The 21124-nt window shown below is 55.6% G+C and overlaps 8 protein-coding genes across 8 annotated transcripts; 5 read left to right on the top strand and 3 right to left on the bottom strand.

Annotated features, from left to right (window-relative positions):
- Positions 1-5217: 5217 nt before the first annotated feature.
- On the top strand, positions 5218-6012 carry PHYSODRAFT_479804 (hypothetical protein; the record flags this gene model as incomplete). The annotated part of the gene is made up of 1 exon (XM_009520599.1): positions 5218-6012. One exon carries the CDS (start codon positions 5218-5220, stop codon positions 6010-6012), a length of 795 nt encoding a protein of 264 aa, XP_009518894.1.
- A 320-nt stretch (positions 6013-6332) lies between these two features.
- On the bottom strand, positions 6333-8819 carry PHYSODRAFT_480274 (hypothetical protein; the record flags this gene model as incomplete). Its single annotated transcript, XM_009520598.1, has 5 exons — positions 6333-7565; positions 7642-8190; positions 8262-8418; positions 8497-8557; positions 8660-8819. 5 exons carry the CDS (start codon positions 8817-8819, stop codon positions 6333-6335), a joined length of 2160 nt encoding a protein of 719 aa, XP_009518893.1.
- Positions 8820-9042: 223 nt separating this feature from the next.
- On the bottom strand, positions 9043-10306 carry PHYSODRAFT_295931 (hypothetical protein; the record flags this gene model as incomplete). Its single annotated transcript, XM_009520597.1, has 9 exons — positions 9043-9139; positions 9214-9337; positions 9406-9493; positions 9571-9648; positions 9715-9756; positions 9832-9894; positions 9967-10018; positions 10091-10169; positions 10282-10306. 9 exons carry the CDS (start codon positions 10304-10306, stop codon positions 9043-9045), a joined length of 648 nt encoding a protein of 215 aa, XP_009518892.1.
- Positions 10307-10941: 635 nt separating this feature from the next.
- On the top strand, positions 10942-12333 carry PHYSODRAFT_353841 (hypothetical protein). Its single transcript, XM_009520596.1, has one exon. The coding sequence runs from the start codon at positions 10996-10998 to the stop codon at positions 12238-12240; it is 1245 nt and encodes a 414-aa protein (XP_009518891.1). The 5' UTR covers positions 10942-10995; the 3' UTR covers positions 12241-12333.
- Positions 12334-12915: 582 nt separating this feature from the next.
- PHYSODRAFT_295929 (hypothetical protein) lies at positions 12916-15850 on the top strand (the record flags this gene model as incomplete). Its single annotated transcript, XM_009520595.1, has 3 exons — positions 12916-12924; positions 13249-13346; positions 13594-15850. 3 exons carry the CDS (start codon positions 12916-12918, stop codon positions 15848-15850), a joined length of 2364 nt encoding a protein of 787 aa, XP_009518890.1.
- Positions 15851-16282: 432 nt separating this feature from the next.
- PHYSODRAFT_324793 (hypothetical protein) lies at positions 16283-16609 on the top strand (the record flags this gene model as incomplete). The annotated part of the gene is made up of 2 exons (XM_009520594.1): positions 16283-16473; positions 16579-16609. 2 exons carry the CDS (start codon positions 16283-16285, stop codon positions 16607-16609), a joined length of 222 nt encoding a protein of 73 aa, XP_009518889.1.
- A 1567-nt stretch (positions 16610-18176) lies between these two features.
- PHYSODRAFT_412901 (hypothetical protein) lies at positions 18177-18422 on the bottom strand (the record flags this gene model as incomplete). Its single annotated transcript, XM_009520593.1, has 1 exon — positions 18177-18422. A coding segment is annotated over one exon (246 nt), but the record flags the coding sequence as incomplete, so codon positions are not given.
- Positions 18423-19415: 993 nt separating this feature from the next.
- PHYSODRAFT_295927 (hypothetical protein) lies at positions 19416-21066 on the top strand (the record flags this gene model as incomplete). The annotated part of the gene is made up of 4 exons (XM_009520592.1): positions 19416-19424; positions 19855-20462; positions 20491-20542; positions 20572-21066. The coding sequence occupies 4 exons, from the start codon at positions 19416-19418 to the stop codon at positions 21064-21066; spliced, it is 1164 nt and encodes a 387-aa protein (XP_009518887.1).
- Between the last annotated feature and the right edge of the window lie 58 nt (positions 21067-21124).

Below are 21124 nucleotides of genomic sequence, written 5' to 3'. Positions count from 1 at the left end.
TATGGAGTGCGTCACGGCTCATGCCAAGGGCTTCGTCCTCGGTGGTTCGGCCGGATTCTTTAGTATCTACGAAGCATCGGTGAGTACAATGTAGTAGACAAGCGCCTTTGTTAGTACAAGGTCTCATAGTGTGTTGCACAGGATGACGCGAAGGACCCGTTCCCATTTGTGCGATCCGTGTCCATCGGCGATATCGCGTTTGACTGCATCACCATCTCGCCAAACTCGGAAGCTATCGTGGCTTGCTCGAAAAGCCGAGAGTTGATAACGTTTTCCATGAGTGCCATTGATACCGAGCAAGAGGACAGGATCGAATACCGCGAGTTCATCCGACATGTAAGCTGCAACAAAACATGACAATGTTCGATTGAAGCGAGACTAACATTTGACTCTCACAGGGTCATCAAGTAGGCCCCGTATTGCAAGTGGATGTCTGCATACAGCGCCCCATTGTTGTGACTTGTGGCACCGATAAGACCGTGCGCGTGTGGAACTTCGAGTTGCATCACTACGAGCTCCTCCAGCATTGTCCCGAGGAACCAACCACTGTTGCAGTTCATCCTTCCGGGTTCCAACTCGTTGTGGCTTTCAAGGAGCGAGTGCGTATCTACCAACTCTTACAAGAAAGTCTGCGGCAGGTTAAGGAGCTTGCACTCAAGGCCTGTCGCTTCGTGCGCTATGCCCATGGTGGCCATCTTTTCGCCTGCGCGTCGGGGCTCACAGTCACCACCTTCAGAACGTACACATTCGAGGCTGCGCATACATTCTCCGGCCATATCGGAGCTGTTCGATGTCTGAGCTGGAGTCGCGACGACAGCTTTCTCTACTCGGCAGCCCACGACGGCGCAATCTACCGTTGGGATATCAGCACAGGCTCGCGCAGTGAAGATATGCAGCATGTGGTGAAGCAGTGTCAGTACGCAGCCTTCGCAGTGGACAGGAACGACCCCAGCGTCGTAGTTGCATCCGGCAGCGATGGCAAGATCCGGGAGATCACAGCAGGTGAAGAGACGAAAAGCTTTGACTTGCCTACAGGCACAGTTATCACATCCATGGCGTTGATGAAGGACTGTAAGCGGCTATTTGCTGGAACCAAGGCCGGTAGTATCCTCGTGTACCCGTGGCCGCTGACAAACAAAGGAGTAAGTGAGTATTTTGCCCACGCAGAGGGTATACTCCACTTACGCATGACAGAAGACAACGAACAGCTCATCACGTGCGCTGAAGACGGTAGTGTCGGTATTTTCAAGATCCTCAACGGTGGGCTGCTGCAACAAGCTCACGACGAGACTTCTCGCACCGGAATCACTACGTCGAGGACAGGAATATCAACGGCGAGACTCAGGTCGTCTTCAGCTTCTCCTGAGCGTAGGAAAGTCGGTGCGTCCTATACAGACGCTGTGCTCGTTGCTCGTGATGACCTTGAGGAGCGACGAGCGGAGGTTCTGGAGTGGCAACAACGGCATGATCAAGTGAAGGCGGACGTGGAGTTTGCATTGCACCGGAAAGAGAACGAGTGGATCAATCGGCTGCACGTTTTAAAGGAGGAGTCCGAGCATCTTGTGGTTCAAGAAAGAGTGCGCTACGAGGAACTGGAAGCTCGTCACCAGCTAGCTACCCGGAAACACACCGAGGAGTTGACGCAGCTTGAAGCGCACCATGTCAAGATGACTCAAGAACTCGAGAACCAGTACGAGCGGAAGCTCGCGCAAGAAGTTGCTCGATACGACGCTCTATCTGAGACACTGGAGCAAACACGGCAGCGGTGTGAAGCTCTGGTAGAAGCCCAAGACAGCCAGAACCGAGGCACGCTGCACGCAGAGCGCAAGGCGGCGTACACTCGGGCAAAAGAGCAGAACGAAATCATCAAGAGACTGCACGAGGATCTCAAGTACAACCACGTCAAGTTCGAGGAAGTGCTGCACCAGGAAGAGACCGACTACGAGCAGGAGAGGCAGAAAATGCGTGTGGAGTTTGCCGCACAGCTGGAAAATGAACGTCAGAATACGGCAGTGAAACAGGGTCAAGTAAGTGCTGCGAATACGAAGCTCGAGTCGCTTCGGAAAAAGATGCAGGAGCTGAAGGCTTCATCACATGCGCGAGACGTGCTTCTATCCACTGAACGCGCTAAACTCGCGCGGCTTGAGCAAACCTTAGCCAACTACGAGCGGCATTTCGAGGTTTGCCGCAGTTCGAGCCACGAAAAGGAGCGAGCGATCAATGGACTAAAGTCGGAAAACCGCGTGCTCGAGAACTTTCGTTCCGTTCTTTCGCATCGCATCGACGGGCTGGAAACGGAGCAAGTTCCCATGCAGGAGCACCTGCGCGCGCTGGAATCAAAGATAAGCGAGATGCAAAACGAATTAGCGGAAGAGTTTCAAGCCAAGGCCGAAGCCCAACAGGAGATGGAGAACAAGGACGCCAAAATCCGCACTCTACTGCACGAAGTCAAGGCGCTGCGCCAAAGCTCGCTCAAGAAAGAGTACTCAGTTGGAGAAATGACTCGTGAGATTAGTCGTCTCGCCCAGCTCACCAATTACAAGGACCTAGAGGGCGCGGTGAAAGATGCCTACAAGGTCTACGTCATAGGAGAAACGCTGCACAAGAAACCTCCTCGAGCGCTTCTGCCTGGCAACAACAACACTCCAGTGACCACACCGTCGTCTCCCGGTGGCGGTGGGTTTTACTCTCCAGCAAAGACTGCCGTGACACAGCACGCCAAGGCAACCAACGCGCAACAAAAGCAAAGCGTACCTTCTACAGCTGCAACCCCGAAGAGCGTTGCATCCGTTGTGTCGGACGAAGCGCTGGGTTACGACTGCAAGCAGTCCGTGGACGAGTCGGTCAAGCAAATGGAGTACATGAGTCGCACTATCCAAACACTGCGGACTGCGCTGGACCACGCGAAGACCCAGGCCGACCGAGTTCGTCGCGACTCCGTGGCTGAAGGCAGCATACTGATAGACGAGTGCAACCGACTGCGCAAAGAAAACAAGCTGCTGCAGATCCAGATCCGCGACCTTAAACGCTCGTTGTACATCGCTGGAGAGGGTGCTGGCAGCGGCGACAGCGAGCAACGCACCGGGTTCGATTCCACGAGATCTCTCCAGCTGCTATCACCGTCACAGCTCAGCCGGTCGAGTCCACAACTCCACACACGCCCCATTTCGCCGTCTCAAGCGCCACAACTCGACCTGACGCTTGACGTCACATCAGGCGGCGGAGGTGGCCCTGTCAGCCTCGCGCCGCTGCACACAGGGCGGGCCACCCCGTCGAAGCAGCAGCGACGGCTTCGTACCCGCAGCAACAGTAGCAGTCCGTCTCCTATCCGCGCCAACTCCCCGCTGCTTCCCTTTGGGCGCCTGGAGCGCGGTCGTCACAACGCAGCTCGCGCCGACGAGCTCGCGAGCGTCGTGGACAAGCAGAAGCGCGAGATCCAGCGCCTGCAGACCCAAGTGCAGCTGCTGCTGTCAGGAGCGGCCGATGCGCCTCTGGTCCAGCACTACGCTGGGGCAACACGGGTGATGCCGTTATCGCCTTCGTCTTCCTCGCAGTCCCTCGCCTCGCTGGACGCAGCTCGCGGGGTCATGTCCGTCTCGCGCATTGGCACGCTACGGCCGCTGCCGACCGCGCAGCCCTCCACGCCACTGCAGTCGTCATTCGTGCTCTCACCCACCGACGAATCGGTTGATGACCCGCCCCACCCCAGCGCTGAGCCGGAGACGCTGCTGGAGCCGCAGGAAACCCCCGCGCAATGACGCCAACGGGGGTGCAACGGATGGACTGCAACAAGGTGGAGTTTAAAGGTATACCTAGCTAGTGTTTCGGTGATCGAATGGATCTCTCTGCTGTTTCGAAACGGCTGTGACAACAACTTCAGTTTTACAGAATCAACTTCAACATGCTGACTAACTGGGGCGTCTCGACAATGAGCCCCGAGTCGGGCGTTTCGCGAAACATATACCATTTCCCCGCTTTTAGGCTCGCTGCGGCCTCGCGCTAAAAGCGAATGGCAGTTCAACCAACCAGATCCGAAGTTTCATCGCGCTTGGGGCTCTGCGCGTGTCCAAGATGATTCCGATTTTTTGATGAGCCGGCACTTGTTTACGCTATCGCCCATAAGATAAGACATGGCTGCATTTTGGCCGCTCCGAAGCTCTCAGAACGGCCTCTTCATCGGCAACGGAAGCGCATTCAGCACAGTAGCTGCTGAATCAGCGGGCCCTCTAGTTTGTAGCTGAACGCCCGCGCTGCCACTTCTGGCCCGAGGCGCCTAGGTGCGCGACGGTTAAAATGACGACGACTCGAGCTGCGAGCGCTGTCAAACGAACGGAAGCTGGGTGCAGACTACAGCGGGTGTACCTCCATCCATCCGTGAACAGGTTCTCGCAGGCTTGAGTTAGCGGCTGCGAGGTGAGCTTATCGGGGTATGTAATCCAATTCAGGAGCTCTGGGCACCGCCGGTTGAAGCTGCTGCAGTTGCTGTTACTGCGCTCCATTTTGGTTCGTTCTGGGTGTAGGCCACGAAAATGGGCGGCTATTGCCGGCTACGCCTTCGAGGACGTGCATTTAGCTCGGATTCCAGCAGCGCTATTGCTGTGGAAGCGCCTCCGTTCCCATGCCACTGGCACCGACAGGTAACCCGTTTACGGGTCAATTTTGCATCTTACCTGACGATTATAGTTAAAGTCGGTTTTGACTTGAAAAATGTATGCCTCTAAAACCATGCAAATCCCGCTCATCAATCGAGTCTACGTAATCGCCCCAGCGGTGAGACATTCACACCGGAAGGGAGGCGAGGCTCGCCCAAAGGCTGGCACTTGCAAAACTAACGCTGACAGCATTAACGGCACGGCCTCAAAATAACATTGGTCTCCACACGCGCGCAGTCCCCGATCGAAAATACTCCCGCCATCTCACCCGCGGAAGCGCAAATTGCCGGCAACACCTTGCAACTCCAGCCCAAACGCGAAAAAGCCGCCTGTTGCAGCAACAACCCAGCGCCACCTCATACAAGACAAGCGCACCGGACCATCACTCGTGTTGCAGTGTTGCAGTTGCACTGCACGTAAGGGGGCGTCTGATACTTCCAGAGGGACTGACTGTAGCCAGGCCAGCTTCGGCTTCAGCTTCAGCTTCGAAGGCTTAAAAGGCTTCAACTTCACCGAGCGAGAAAGGACGCGGCACTCTGGAATTTGCCCCCAAAGAGCGCACGCCATGGACCTCGCCATCCGCGTGAACGTGCGGTACGCCGCCCCCGCCAACTCGCAGATCAAGGACGCGCTGCTGCTCTTCAAGAGCGCGCGCTGGGTGCACTCCATCATCCGGTACATCATCCCGCAGCTCAACAGCGTGTCGCCCGCCGCCATGAACCTCATGGAGACGCTCAAGCGCAACCCGGCGGACGTGCGGCAGCAGCCGGACGGCGAGCGCGCCGTGTGCGTCGTGTGCATGGAGGCGCTCACGTCTCCGTGCGCTGAGCTGCCCCAGTGCTGCCACCAGTTCCACGAGCGCTGCATCGAGCCGTGGCTCAAGATGCACAGCACGTGCCCCACGTGCCGCCACCAGCTCCCCACCGACGCCTACACGAGCTACAGCGTCTACGCCATCAACACCACCATCGTCCTGCAACAGTCCCAGTCCAGTATGCCCGCCGCAGAGTTGCTGGAGCTCTCGGCCAGTAACCAGGTCATCCGAGCCATCGTGAACGCGCGCGTGAGACGGAACGCGGCCTCGACGTCCGCTGCCGGAGCGCGCGTCATGGCGCAGGGATCTCTGTCGAGTGACGTACCGATCTTCCAGACGGAACCGCCCGTTATGAACGCGAGCGTGCTGCAGCGTGGCTCTGGGCTGTCTGCCGCGCTACCGCCCTGCATCACCGAGCCCGTAGTACCAGTGATGCACCGGAATGCCTCCAGACGCCGATTCCGGGAGCAGGAGACCATCCGGGCGATCGACAAGCGACGTCGGCTGAGTGATTCTGCAGAGGAACAGGATATCTCGACGTCGTAAGTCTGCGGAGTGAGTCTTCCCTCCCGATCCCGTTTTGACACCCCCCCAACACACACACACAAGATAGACCTCGATTGTTAGCAAAAAATCACAAGTCAAGTGGAAGCTACGCCAGCGACGCGAAACAAGCGGCGGGCGATGCAGACGTGTTCACTATTCGTACAGTTGGCGTTGCCCTCTCTTGAAGGAAAAGAGAGAGCTTGCCGTGGCTGCTTCATTGAGAAAACTATTTAACCCAATAAGCTAGGTAGAATATGCATCACAAACACACATTCGTCTCCAAATGTCTTTCCTCGCTCTCCACCATGTAGATTCGTCCATCACCGTGACAGCAGCTCCGGCGTCAGAATCGAGCGCATCGAAAGCACTCGCATCAACTCGAACAGGTCGGCGGTTGACTCGGCCTTGGCGTCGGGAGGGTGCTCCACGATCCAGTCGACGATGTGGTTAAACGGCGGAACAAGGCTCGCGATAGCAGTTTGTAGGCGACACGGATGCTGCTTCTTGTCTTGGAAACGACTCGCAATAAAGAGCACCACGCAGACGACGTGTAGCAGCATGACGTAGCGGTCGTCTTCACCTCGACTTTCGACCGTGAGATCCTTGTCCACCATTAATCGGGAGCCGCTTGCGCATGCGACGGGCAGCAGGAATGTCAAAGCTCGAAACCACTCGAGCGCGTTGGGCACGCCTGACGTCTGGGAGACGCCCGTGCTTTCATTGCCTCCGCGGATTAGGATGAGGTTGATTAAGATACCGAGACACAGAGTCAGGGTCGACACGTTCGCAAACTCGGTGTTGCCATCAGCGATGTCGGCGCAAATGGTGCAGCAAAACTGCATCATACGGCGCAGGACGTCCACGTTTTCAGACATGATGGAAGCTCCGTCAGGAAGCGCGCTGAGCTGAAGCAACCCCGGGAGCAAGAAATGGAGCTGGTCGATGCTGCTGTCCGTCTTGTGGATCACCGCGGCCTTCTGCATCATTTGGGATACGGCGTCCACCTCGTCGTCCGAGTCGATCTCGTCGTCCGAATCAATGAGTTGGTTGCTGTCGGACTTGAAGTTCTGCGTTCCATCATCGGCGACCCAGGCCAACAACGGCTTGTAACACACCATAAACGGAACCAACTGAATCACCAAGTCGACGCTGGTGTCGGAGTCCTCTGCAATCCAGGCGCTCACGATACGAACACTAGCGCAGATCACAGCGTCCAAGTGGTAGACCGACTCCGCGTGTGACTCGCGAAGCTCGCGGTATCGATGGGTTTGCACGTAATCGCGCACCAACGTCAGCAGTTCCAGCACCACCACGAATACCTGGTTGAACGTGCCCTTCATCTCCAGCAGAATGTCGTAGGGCAGCACGAGATCACTCTCGTAGTTGGAAACCAGGCCACTGATGACCATTTCCACGATGCCATAGCAAATGGGCAGGATAGCGAGCACTCGCTTGATCTCCTTTTCACGCCTCTCCGTCTCTTCCACCGACTCCACCTTGGTCTGGTCAACTTGGACCAGCGAATGCTCAACTTCATCCAGCATGATTTTGATCTGGAATAGTGGGCAGCACATTAGCGTTAACAAAGTTTAAAAGGGTGTAGTGGCGGATGCAGAGTCGCGAACGTACCTCAATCGAGACAAGCTTCAGGAGGAACAGAATAAATTTGCCACCGGACACTTCATCAGGAGGTGCTTGACTGCGCAGTGTTGTGCCCGGGAGCATCCAAGAAGTTCCAGAATGCTGCATGAGCTGGAAAATCAGGCGCAAACACTCGTCACGCTCCTGATGAGGCCACTTCGCACGTAGAAACCGTAGCACGCCGGTGCGGATATCAGAGAGGCACTGTGAGCTGAGCAGCTCCACAGGCGCTTCGCCAATCTCAACCAGCCTCATGTAGCTGTTCAAAACGGCTAGCACCTGGATGGCCGTATCGCCCCGCACGTGCGAGAAGTTGGAGCAGACGAACTCGAAGTCGTAGCTGTGGATATGCGTCCAAACCTCGGGCTCACTAGCCATGCTGCCCACAATACCCCACAGATCTTCCAACAGCGCATCCGTCTGCTGCTCTTGCTCCGCTGACTTGTTCTCTGCAGTCAGATCCCGGCTCGAGTGCGATCGACTCAGCTTCTTCATGGCGCTAAACAGACGTCCGAGAATGCTTTCATGCACCATCACCTACGCAAGAGCACAGGGACGCCTCAGGCACCACTCAAGGAGCATCTAGCGAACGAGGTGGGTTGCCGCACCTGCTGTCCCTTCTCAGTCTGTTCCAAGCCAGATAGAATACGAACACAGTCCACGGCAGACTCGTGCGGCGTCGAGTGTGCCGCCAGTTGCTCGAGGAGGAACCGCACGAGCTTATCCTGCGCGAACTCCGAGGCCACGGTCGGGTCCGAGCAGAAGCTGAACGAAATAAACCCAACCGATCAGTCCCAGTAAGGCTAGAGCATACTTACAGCGGCATAGCCATTGGCATCGTACCTCGCAATCAAGTTCAGCCCGAGACTCTGGAAGGACGAGAGCGTCTCGACCTCGTCGGGGCCTGCAGCAGATAGAGAGAGCGGTGAAGGCCGTACGTCAGTAGGGGGCCAACAACCACCACGTCACAGCTTCGGCAATGGTACAGCAATCACTGGGGGCGCACCTTTGGTGTGCAGTAGGCGCAGGAAGAAGCTCACGCCGACGGTCGTCAGCACCTGGCGCCGCACCTGCTGGAGCTCCTCGGCCGGCAGGTCGCCCAGCTTCGTGACCATGAGCAGCCCCGCGAACTTGTGCTCGTCGGTCTTGCCTGCCAGCATCCGCATGCACTGCGCAATCCTCTCGGCCGACGCGGCGGCGCCGGCGGCCACTGGCGCGCTCCCGTTCTCGGCGGCCATCTCCGTGGAAGCTCCGAGGCTGGCGGCTGGTTGACGGCCAAAACCGCAGCAATGGTGTGGTACACATACGCAATTATGGATATGTAATGCAACAAAAGTATTGTTTTCGAAAAGGTATTGTTTTCGATTGGGACGCCAAAAGCGCAAAAATTCACATGAAGTCGTCCTCGTAGACGTTGACGCTGCTGAGGTCCGCGGCTGCCTCTAGTTTGTCGCCGGCCTCGATGTTGTTCCTGGACAGCAGAGAGCTGCATTGTACGAAAGCAATCGCAAAGATTAGTATAACCACAGTACGTGAAATCGATACAGAACAGCGACGTACGAGTAGCTGCGCAGCTCCTTTTGCTGCTTGTACTCCAGCTTCGCCTTGCGTTGCTCCGCCTCCAGCTGCAAGCGCTGCTTCTTGCGTTCACTCTTGTACAGCAACTCACGCTGGCGGCGCTCCTCTGCAGGGAGGAGTGTATTGTCAAAAAGACGGCACCAGTAATTTGAGCGGCATTGCTGGACAACGCACCTTCCAGGTCGGGATGAAACTCTTGCTTCGTCTTGTTGAGCATCTTGATGATGTCCTTGTTCTTCTCTTCAACCTTGTAGTGTCGAACCTTGATCGTACCGTAGTGTATACAAACAATGTATTAGCACTGTTGGGGCAAGGCACAACGTCAAGGCTGTCACTTACTCGCTCGGGATGGTGGAAGCCAACTTGGCCAACCTCCATCGAAGGCGTTTTCTTCAGATTTCTCCATCTCGTGTAGCACTGTAGAATCAAGTAAGATAACGGGTCAATCTCACAACTACCATATAAGTCATTGGCAGTACGCACAACGGAGACGCTTTTCTTCTTGCTCCCTTCGATCGAGTTTTCCTGCGGCAAAAGGGTTATACGATCGTTTTGTTACTTCTTAAAGAGATCGAGTAAAGTTTGTAGGAATCGACCAACCTTGACCAGCTGAGCGCATTCTTCCAGACAAGTCGCCGAGACGTCGTCCACCTTCGTTTTCCCCTATATCCAAAATACATGCTATGTCAGTATCAACGAAAAAAAATTGATCGTTGCTATCCACTTCAAACTGACCAGTGGGAGCCGAAGGTAGACGTGAGCAGAGGACAAGTCATCCACGTGGAACCTGTATTTTGTGCACCAATTAGTCAGATATGGACATCACTTCCAGAGAGTATCGAGAACCCGAATGCCGCACCAGATGTCCTCCATGAAGCCATAGCGAATGAGGTCTTCATTCTCGAACTTGTCCTTGCCCATGTAAATGGTGTGGCCCTCTGCGAATGGGGCGAAAGACCGCGGGAGGGGGGGGGGAATGTAGCGCATCATAAGGTTACTTTATCTGCCTTTGTTCATCTCGACGTATTAGCAGCCGCGACCAGCACGCACCGGAGGACGTGAAGTAGAACACCATGGTTGCTGCTGCTGTCTCAATTCAAATGAAAAGCAATTACCGGGGGCGCAATTTCAACCAATCCTGCATTTTCCCATAGCCGCGGCGTTTGATTCGCCAAAATAAATACCGGTAGCCCCGGTATGCCTGAGCGTGGGCAGTATGCTAGCGGATAGGTCATTGGACCGAATCTTTTTTCTGTCCGTTAGGATAGTCGGCGGGTACGTCCACGCTCAGCTGGGCGCTCAGCGCAGAATGTGAGCGGGCGGATTGACGAGCCCCGCGTCGGGATCAATTGCGGCCAAATACTGCTGCTTGCACCCCGAAACTCGCCGTCCAGATGACTTACAGTTGTGTGGCGCGGCTGAGGACGGACGACACGAGGATGGCGGCATCGTCCGTTTTGCTGTTTTTCAACGAGGACTGCCCCTCCCTCTGCCCGCGAGGATAGGGGATGCAAATTTCGCTGACTTGATTTCACTATGGTCCCGATTAATTACGCCCGTCACGTACGTGCGCTCTCGTTGCAGTCTCTGTTCCCGGAATTATTGCATCCCATCTACGCCGCGGGTCCGCACCCGTTTTGCGGAGCGTTGCAGCGCGGCGGTTGCGCTGGCAACCCAACGACCCGCGCGTGCATTTCCGCTTTTGCCACACCGCGCTCCCGTCGCCGCCGTGTACCTATCTGCTGTAAGCTGTCCGCCGGTTCAATGAAGTGCATCCGCGCGTTGGCTGTGTTCGCCGCCGCCTTGGCCACTGGCGTGGCCGCAGACGACGATCCGGCCTACTACTGCGACTCGGACGCCTACTGCGAGAAGAACTACCCCGGCACAGCCTGCATCTCCGTCAACGTCTACGGCGACGTCGTCTCCAAGTGCACGCCCAACACGGCCAAGCGTCCGGCCTGCCGCGGCGCCACGCCCGGCCTGTGCCCGTCCTACCAGAGCGCCGACATCGGCTACCTAAACGCGCACTGCGTCTTCGTGTCGGAGGAGAACCTGTCGCTGTCGTCCAGTGGCAGCGCCGCCAGCAGCTCCGGCTCCGGCCGCCGTCGCCTCATGGGCATGGCCTCCAACTCCTCGTCGGCTGCCGCGGCTAGCAGCAGCACAGCCACCTCGGCTGCGTCCTCTACCACATCCTCTGGATCTGCGGTAACGTCTGCTACCTCCTCGGGTTCTACGACAAGCAGCGGCAGCGAGGACTCCGCTGCCACCGAGAGCGGCAGTGGCGCTAGCGGCATGTTCACCACTACGATCGACGGAGAGGAGGTGACCGGCCAGTTCGTGTGCCTGGACGTCTCCGACTGCGCCAATAAGGCCGCCGACCCCACCACGTGCGAGCCCACCACTTGCCAATCTCCCAACTCCAAGGAGGTGTGCAGCTACCACGGCACGTGCACGTACAAAAACAAGAAGAAAATCACCAAGCGCGCCTGCATGTGCTACGCTGGTTTCGACGGTGACAAGTGCGAGAAGGAAGTGTCGAACGCGTGCGACGTCGACTGTGGCGCCGGTGGTGACTGTGTGGATGGCGAGTGTGTGTGCAAGGAGGGTTTCGATGGCAAGGAGTACGACGGCAAGCAGGGCAAGCCCAACCAGCGCTGCACCCGCTGCACGAACGACCTCGCCTGCCAGAACGACAACACGTGCAACACTGAAACGGGCAAGTGCATCTGCGGGCCTGGATACACTGGTGATACCTGCGGTGCGACGGAGGACTCGTGCACGACCCGCACGGACTGCGGCATCGGTGCCTGCCAGGTTCTTGCCAATGGCTCGTCGGCCTGCTACTGCCCCATGTGCAGTCCTACGTGCACCCTTTGCGACATGGACATCAACTCCACCTTCGACTGCTCGACGTGCCCCACCGACGGCGCTTCATCCATGCAGTCTTCCAAGCTGCTGGTGTTCGCCTCGATGTTCGTCGCGGTCATGCTCGCCAACTTGGCTCTGTAAGGGAGTCGCCACTCGAATAGTAGTACGGTCCTCCAGGACGCGCGGGGCTGCTTGCAGCACTAAATACGTAACATGATCATTTACTTTACGATTCACAAGACTTTGCCCATGTAAAAGTGGTTCGATTCTCAGCGAACTTGAACCGCCAGCGCTAAACGAGCATTCGGTGGGCAACTCGTGAGTACTCGCCTTTCCGGAGACTCGGTTTTTGCATTTCTCCTTTGTGCGCATAAAATACCAAATTAGGCGTGAAAGTTTGGTCCCCCAGTGCCAAATTGTGCCGTTCACAAAGTTGATGTAATAAAACGGGGTGTATATAGAGTCGTAAAACTCCCTAAATCGGAGTCTCAGACTTCGTCCCCAACAAATTGCTACAAGTCTACCGTCCAAATACTGTAGTATACCAGCACACCTAACTATTTAAATGGCTATCTGCTCCCAGAGTTGCGCTTGGCTCGAACCCCCGTTATAAATACTGTGTCCGTGCGGGCACTCATATACGGTAGATGCACTGTTCAATACGATCCGCGTCGTCCAATATCTTTAATAAAAAAAGTGCCTACTCGATCCAGCAGGTACATTGTATATCCTCCGTCTGCGTCGTTTATCGATATTCCAAGGTGAAGGCAACAGCGACAGCGTTGCAATGTAGATTTCGACGACGAAAGAAGCAAGATGCTCACAGTACGTTGTCGAACGGAGCGCTGCAAACTTCTTTTTCGTAGCCTGCAAACTACATTATAAAGGAAATTACAGACAAACGAAATGCCGGATAACCTTGTTATCAGTTTGGGTTGGCCGGGGAAGTACTGTAGTCAGTTTTATGGGTTCGAGAATCTCGTTGCTCCCGCTCTGTGTCAGCTTTTTTCAGGCCGCAGACCCCAGCAAAGCAAGCTGGTTTCCAGGGAAGCCCAGCGCGCAGACCCCAAGTAAGATCCATGCAATCGCCTTCTAAGCAGGGAGAAAACAATGTTTTGCAATGTTGTAGGCTACAACGTGTACATGTAGCACACGGCTGCATTCATACATGCGTGGCGAAGGGCACAACAGCTTGCAGCAACTGCTCGCAGACTTCCGGCTCTCCTGCATGTATCAGCCCCAGTAGTGTAAGACTGGCCGTCGAAAGAGCCTTGAAGCGTGCAAGTTTACGCGTCGCGCTGTACCCATGTCCTCAGCTGATCCCATCCCACTTCAAGAATCCTGTCGTCGCGTTGACACGTGACCATCACTCCTTGACACTCGGTCCCAGTATGTGCTACCGCTCCCCCTCTCCCATTGGTCAAAATCCCAATTTGCCCAAAATCACAAGAACGAGACAAGTGGCGGCTCAATTACACTTTTACTTTTTTGTAGGACGACATACGGACGGATGGAGGCCTCACACGCGGCGATCAGCATGGAGCAGCGCTGGGGGTTTCTGAACCCCTGGTGCCAAGCGCTGGCGCACAAGGTCCAGTACACGCGCTTCCGCTGCGAAGGCTCGGGCCGCGAGGGAGAGCCCGTCTGGGAGAGCAAGGGCCGCCAGCTGCAGGTGGCGGTGGGGAGCCAGCGCCACGCGCAGGACGCCTACATCCCCTCGGAGCTCGTGCGGGTGCGCGAGGCGCTGGCGCTGCTGGCTGCGGTGGCGCACGTGGACCACGAGGCCTGGAAGTACCTGCTGCACGCGCACTGCAAGCTCAACTGGTGGCGCGACGGCGAGGAGAACCTGCCCGAGCGGCTGCCGGCGCGCTTCGTGCTCAAGCTGCCGCAGGAGACAGTTGCGGACGACCTGGCCAGGTTCTTCGGCGTGGATCATAGAGAGCAGCCTAGTGGGGCCTACGTGGAGGCCATGAAGAGGGTGGCGGCCTTTGACCACCGTCTGCAGCCCACGAGCCCCGGCGTGGACATCGAGGTGCCCATCCGAGTGGCCTATGGTGTCGCGGAGGAGAAGCTGGCGGCGGCGGGACACCCGGACCAGCTTATCAAGGGCATGAGGAAGATGCCGAGGACGGAGAGGAACATCCGACAGGAGTGGGACAGACTGCACACGACGGACGTGGAGTCTGGGTCGATTAGATGCACCTTCGTGCTGGAGCCGATGGTCATGGATATCCAGGAGAGCGGCAGCGTCGCCAAGACCGCAGGCATGATGGAGAGATACGTGCTAAACAACTTCTGGTTCTCGCTCGTGTCGGTCAAGGCCAAGCTGGCCTCGGAGAGCGGCGAGCCCGACACGCTGATCGCCTTCCGCCAGCTGATGATCGCTCTGTTTGACGGTGCGCGCCGTGATCCTGCGTTGGCGCATACGAGATATCATGGCATTGCGGCCCAGCGCAGTCAGCTCCAGCTCGGCAAGCTGGTGCTGCACGCGGACGGAGCGTTGGACCCCTTGGAGACCGAGGCGCTATTCTCATCGCTCGTGTTGAACCAGACGGCCCAGAGACTGACTGCGTGGGTGTACTTGATGAGCAACGAGCAGGATAGAACCAACATTTGGTGGAAGTGGCTGGCGTACGGATGCTTCTCGAAGCGAGCGCGGACGCACTCCGCGCTTCGATCGCTCGAACTCAACGATATCGGCAGTCTGAGTCTGGCGGATGTGGAGGCATTCCTGGCGATTTTGGACTCGGAGGGCCCAGAGGAGGTGCTGTATGGATTCCCGCACGGCCAAGTAGAGGGAAGAGACGCGACGCTGAAGGATGGAGCTCTCGTCCAGTACGATATTCAGGAACACGGCCAGTCTCGCAGTCTCACATTTACGTCGTGCCGGTTCTTGCTACACACGTTTAGTGACGACGGAAGCAGTGAGTGGGTGAACGTGCTAGTGCCCGGTTTCGGTCGTTGCTTGGTGCGACGAAGTGATCTGGTTTTCAAGTCGGAGTCGGCGCCGAAGGCTATTCGCCCCAGTTTATCGGAGCTGAGCCTCAAGTTCTATGAAACAGCTACAATGGATGGACTTACTCGCTTCTTGGCAGCCGTTGGTTCGTCTCTTTCGTCGCTGAAGATTGCCAACCCTGGAGATATTGTGGACACAAGCGTGATTTTGCGGTGCTGCCCCAACCTGCGCGAGTTGACACTCAGTCGGGGCTTGATTGACATGCACTTCAAGTTCGATCAGTACCGTGGACTGCCGCAAGCTATCTCTACATTCCGCCCGCACTGGGAAAACATCGCAGCTCTTGCGACTTCTCTGACCAAGGAGAGCAATCCTCTTGTCAAGTGCATTAGCGAGCTCCGGATTCGTTTGGTGATGTCCAATGAAGCCGATGATCGTGCTTATGAGTCGAATGAAGTTCGCGTGTGGCTGGACGCTCTTCTGCAGATGCTTGCTGTGAACAAGCACCTTCAGTACCTCGAAGTGAAGGTGTCCATGGAGCACAGCGACTACCTCGACAGCTTTAGACGCCACCACCATGAAATCATCCGCCACAACCTCAGCTTGGAGTCGAAGATCGCATTCTTGAGTGTGTTGCCGAACCCCAGAACGCCGACTGAGGCCCCCGCGAAGAAGAAGTGCGCAACACTAGCGTCGCGACGTCAGCTGTTGAATTTGGGTCAGACCGCCCTGTCCAAGATCTTCGCGTATGCTGCCGAGCCTGTAACCCGACGCGTCTGCTTCCGGGCGTTTTAGGATGGCATCGTTGGGCACACACGAGCGCCTATTTGTCGCCGTGATTCAGTTGAGAAGAAGGTCTGTCAAAGAATGCACAGGGGGTGCCAAGACGCTGTAGAAAGCTGTGGGTTCTGCGTTGAGAATGGGTTGATCTCGTGGGGAACGATAATGTGATGTCGCCTTCATCCCCTGAGCATCAACTTCTAGGCAAGAATGAGCAACAACATTGGTGACATGAATCGCAGAGCAAATCGATGACAAAAAGGTACTTTAAATTAAGTAAGCCGAATGAAAAGCATTAGGGCTGTTTAGTGCACTGCACGAAAGTCACCAAAAAAGCACTAAAGTACTTTAGTGCATGCACTAAAGTCCCACAGCACTTTCGTGCACACGAACAAAAATGGTTTATTACGAGCATAGCCCAAGTCAAATGTACGCCACGCGTACGCAATGCCTGCGCTCTTCTACACGAACCTGGTGCTGCTCACGTCCGTCGGCCCCGAGGCGCGCTGCCAGAAGTTCGACGTCGCGCCCGACAGCGACCTGAAGGGGATGGCGCACATGAACAAGAAGAGCCTCGACAAGATCGTGCACAATACCGCCAAGCACGACTTAATGCCCAAGGAGGCCGCGACGGACGAGTGCATGGACCGAAGCTCAGCCCAACCACGTTACGTTAAACTAAAGGGTATCTTGCATGTAGCTTAAAGTTGTTGTCGGTGTTTCATTATAAATGCGTGAATCAGTCCAAAGCTTCACGTGTTGCAGTACGGGTGACGCGAACGAAGCCAAAGACACCAGCAGCACATCTCGCCGCCTGCGAACACGCTTAACACGACAGCCGTCGCTAATTAGTTGGCAACTTCGGAGGGCCAATCGTCGACCTCATCGGCGACTCCTTCTCCGCCCACCATTGCGGCTTCTCCGACTTCAGCATAACCACCACCACTCCTAACCACGACGGTTCCTGCCACCCCAATACCTACGCTGCTGCCAGTCATGACGACTCCTGTAACACTGACAAAGTTGAAGGTACTGCCGTGCGAGGCCTCAAGTACTTGTTGTACTTCGGGCGGATCCTCATCAGCATCGCCAGCAGCGTCCTCAATTGAGCAAACGCTCGAATCATCGTCCGAGTCATCTGCATAGTCATTGTCCGAGTCATTATCCATGTCGGCGTCCCGAAGCGGATCGCACTCGTTCCCCCACAGGTTCTCTTGGTCTCCAAAATCAGCTGATGTTCAATAGCCGTGGAGCGGTCATGATGGTTGGAGTAGATGGAGGCCAACATGTGCGCCTTCTCGTTGCCGAGACTGCTTCGGCGCTTAGAGCAAATGTACCCATGAATACTCCATGCACGCTCGGCTGATGCCGAAGAGGTCGGAATCGTGAACACTCGCTCAGCAATCAAAGAGACCAGCGGGTAGTTGATAATTCCAACCCAGGTCCACCACTCCATCGGAGGCAACTTGTAGAACACAGCTTTTTTGGCGGGGGGCCACTTAGACTTCTCGCTCATGAAGCTAGAAAGTTGTTGTTGAATCTGATCTAACTCCAGATCTGAGTAGTTCAGCTTCTCCTCGAGAAGAACGAGCTGCTGGACCAGCGAAACGATATCATCTTCGGAAAACACCGTTGTGACTTGGTATGGTCCAATAGATACGCTAGTTTCATCGAACTCTTGTGAATGAAGCGCCAGCGGGCGCGAATCCTCCTCCGAAATTGCTGCTGAACGGTTTGAGGAATGCCAGGAGTTTTGTGGTTGTAAATCGCAAGGTTCTTCAGTCGAATAAATTGTTCGAAGACAACTGAGAGCGAACACCCATCTTTCTCGAAGTGAGCGATGCATTAGATGATCGGGTCCAACAAACGAAGTACGAGCCCTCCCTGAATCCAAAAGGTATCCGAGTCAACGATAGCCTTGGCAGCGGCTACCTTCTTCTTATCGTAAGACTTTAGAAGCCCATCGTCTGGCATTATACGCCGTATCGCATCTTCATTGTCCAGTACATTTTGGACACAATCGCGGTGCGAGTACCAACGTGTCGCAATGGATACCGCCAGCCCACGCTGAGAACTGTCAGGGTGCGCCACGTGATCGAGGGTCAAACGTTCATTCGTGTTTGTATGCGATCGGATGAAAACAGCAAGAGCATTGGCTTGGCGAAAAATGTCACTCACAAAAGGCAGCTCCGCAACGTCTTTTACAAGGAGGTTCATCGTGTGAGCACTGCACCCAGTACAGAAAAAAAAAACCGCTACGCCTTGCCTCCAGGATTCTCCATGCGCTCTTCATGTTCTTGGCGTTGTCCGTACTCAGCGATACCACCTCCAGATTTTCACACTGCGTTTCAATGTCATCAATCTCGACAACCACAAAGTTGGCGATGAATTCTCCTGTTTTGACAGCGTCACCCGTGCATTTGGTCGCCCACAGTATTGCGGGCAGTCCGGGAATCAGGAGAGTCACATTAATCATACTCTGTCGTCTGAAAGTAGACCAGCCATCCATTGATATGGCAGCATATCGTTTAGACGACACCCTTCTAATAACAAACTCCAATACTCGCTTGTACGCTCGGACCAAAAGAAAATCAGCGAGATGGTGTCTGTTTGGAAGAGGAACATCCGGGTACAACCGGCCCAGCACCTTGCGCGTTAATGGTAACTCAATTGAGCTAAACGACCAGTTAGCAAGATAGAACATCATCGCAATCTCGTCCCAAATCTCCAACGTCTCTTCACTGACCGGGGGCTCCACTGTTTCACCAATCACCACTTCATCACTGCGGCCCTGCTGTCCGCCACACTCCACGCGTTCTGCAGCACCATTGTCCCTCTGCACTTCATCAACAGCTCGTTCTGCACCGCTATGCACGCGTTGAGCGTTTGCCACTTCCTCCGCTCTCTCTGCATCTGCAACCCAGGTGGCTTGTGCAACGCGGGCCTCATTTTGCTGCTCTCGGATCAGGCGCTGTCGCTTTGATGCCCCGTTAACACATTCCCATTCTCTGCGCTTCTCAAGAGGCATTGCTGAGCACCCCTTTAGTACGTGATGCATTAGTTTTTGCCCAGGCTGCACTTTATGAAGAACGAGACCACAGTGATTGCATCGGACATCCTTTAGCTGTCTTCGGTCATGTTCATTCACAACTGTGAACTCGCTCCAGATTGTGTGACGCGGACGTCCCGTTCGTGCCATAATCGCGGTTCTGCCGAGCAACAACTTTCACAACAGTAAGTTCTACAGGTAGCTCGTGGCGGCCAGGTCATAGAAGATGACGTACTGGTCTTGATCGCCGCCGAGCTTTAGTGAGAATGAGTCGCTTCTTGGGACAACAGATTGCGCACTCCTCGCAGTGCGGAATTGTTGCATGTTGCCGTTGGGATCTAAAACGTACTTAAGTGGGATTATAAAATTACACTGGATGACCATGGTCGGACTTTCGTCACCAAATGCACGAAACACCGCTAAAAAGCATCATTCACCATGGATACAGTATGGCAAGCACTTGTGTACTAGTACATCTTGGGGGGAAGTTTGCCGCGTTCACTGTCAGCTCGTGTTGCTCGACGATAATACATGGAGACGGTAAGTATCCTCCAACCTCGCGGCATTACTCCCGCACAACCAGGGACCCTGGCCCTTGGCAAAGGCAAGTCGAGAACTCTGTAGGGCAGCCCTCGCCGAACAGTAGTACAGGCCGACAGGCATCTCTGAATAACTCACTCAGTGGGTTGAGCAAGTACTGTACACTGACATTGCCTGCCATTTTGCATTCAAGGATCCATGCGCACGGCGCTAAGAACGCGTAGGTGAGACTGCACCCCAAAGCCACCGCAACTCGATGCTTGGCTTGGCACCAACCTACACACAAAGATCACGTCACTGACGGACAGCATGTTGCGAATGATCGATGAGAACGGAAGGAATTCCTTACCGATCAATTGGGGGAGCAGTACCCACACGAGCAGCGCGACGCCGCCTATGCCAACCGGGACGTTCTTGACATTGGCACGAGGGATGTCAGTCGAGAACTTCCTCTACACCCCACACGAGCTATCGACATGAAGTGCTAGCCGCTGCGTCCGTCGTGGTCGTCGCCGGGGACGACGATCACCCGTACTACTGCACCTCGGACGCCTACTGCGAAAAAAACTACCCGGGCACGGTCTGCATCTCCGTCAACAACTACGGCGACGTCATCTCGAAGTGCACCCCCAACACCTCCAAGCGTCCAGCCTGTCGTGGAGCGCAACCTGGGCTGTGTCCGTCCTACCAGAGTTCCGACCAAGTATACCTGAATGCGCACTGCGTGTTCGTATCGGAAGAAAACCTATCACTCTCCTCTAGCGGGTCCGGATCAAGTCGTCGCTGCCTCAACGCGGCGGCTTCGTCTTCGGGATCAACCTCAACGGCGTCCGCATCCTCTGCTTCAATCTCGTCGTCCCAGTCAAGCGGAAGTGGAAACTCGACTTCCTCTTCATCTACCACGAGCAGCACTAACGATGCCGACGCGTTGTACACGGCAACGATCGACGGAGAGGAGGTGACGGGCCAATTCGTCTGCCTGGACGTGTCGGACTACGAAAGCAAGGCCGCCGACCCAAGCACCTGCTACCCCAGCGCGTGTGGGTCGTTCAACTCGTAAGAACAGTGCACCTACCAAGGAACGTGCACGTATAAGAGCAAGAAGAAGATCACCAAGCGTACGTGCATGTGCTATGCCGGATTCGAGGGGGATATGTGCTCAACCGAGGTTTCCAACGCATGTGACGTCGACTGCGGCACGGGAGGCGACTGCGTCGACGGTGAGTGCGTGTGCAAGGAAGGATTCGACGGCAAGGAGTACGATGGCAAGCAAGGCACGGCGAACGAGCGCTGCACTCGATGCACGAACGACTTAGCTTGCCAGTACAACAACACTTGCAACACTGACACGGGGAAATGTGTCTGCGCTCCTGGCTACAGCGGCGACACGTGTGGTGCCGTTGAGGACGCGTGTACCACCACAGACTGTGGGGAAGGAGACTGCCAAGTGCTGACGAACGGATCAGCGGCGTGTTATTGCCCGTCGTGTAGCCCGTCGTGTACACTCTGCGATATGCTGAGTAACTACACCTTTGACTGCTCGACTTGCCCGACCGACGCAAGCATGACAGTGCAAACCTCCAAGCTGCTGCTGATTGTTTCGGCGCTTGTAGCTGTCATGCTCGCCAGCCTTGCTCTGTAGGAGCAGCTTCGACGTTGAAGACAACCGAGCTCAGTGAGTACATGTAGCTTTGAAGATA

Source organism: Phytophthora sojae, assembly GCF_000149755.1.
Source record: "Phytophthora sojae unplaced genomic scaffold PHYSOscaffold_2, whole genome shotgun sequence".
Lineage (NCBI taxonomy): Eukaryota > Oomycota > Peronosporomycetes > Peronosporales > Peronosporaceae > Phytophthora > Phytophthora sojae.
This window is presented reverse-complemented; position numbering and strand designations above follow the sequence as displayed.

What these genes read in the sequence shown, in the direction of transcription:
- PHYSODRAFT_353841 (XM_009520596.1), top strand. Translation starts at nt 10,996, where the DNA reads ATGAAGTGCATCCGCGCGTTGGCTGTGTTCGCCGCCGCCTTGGCCACT.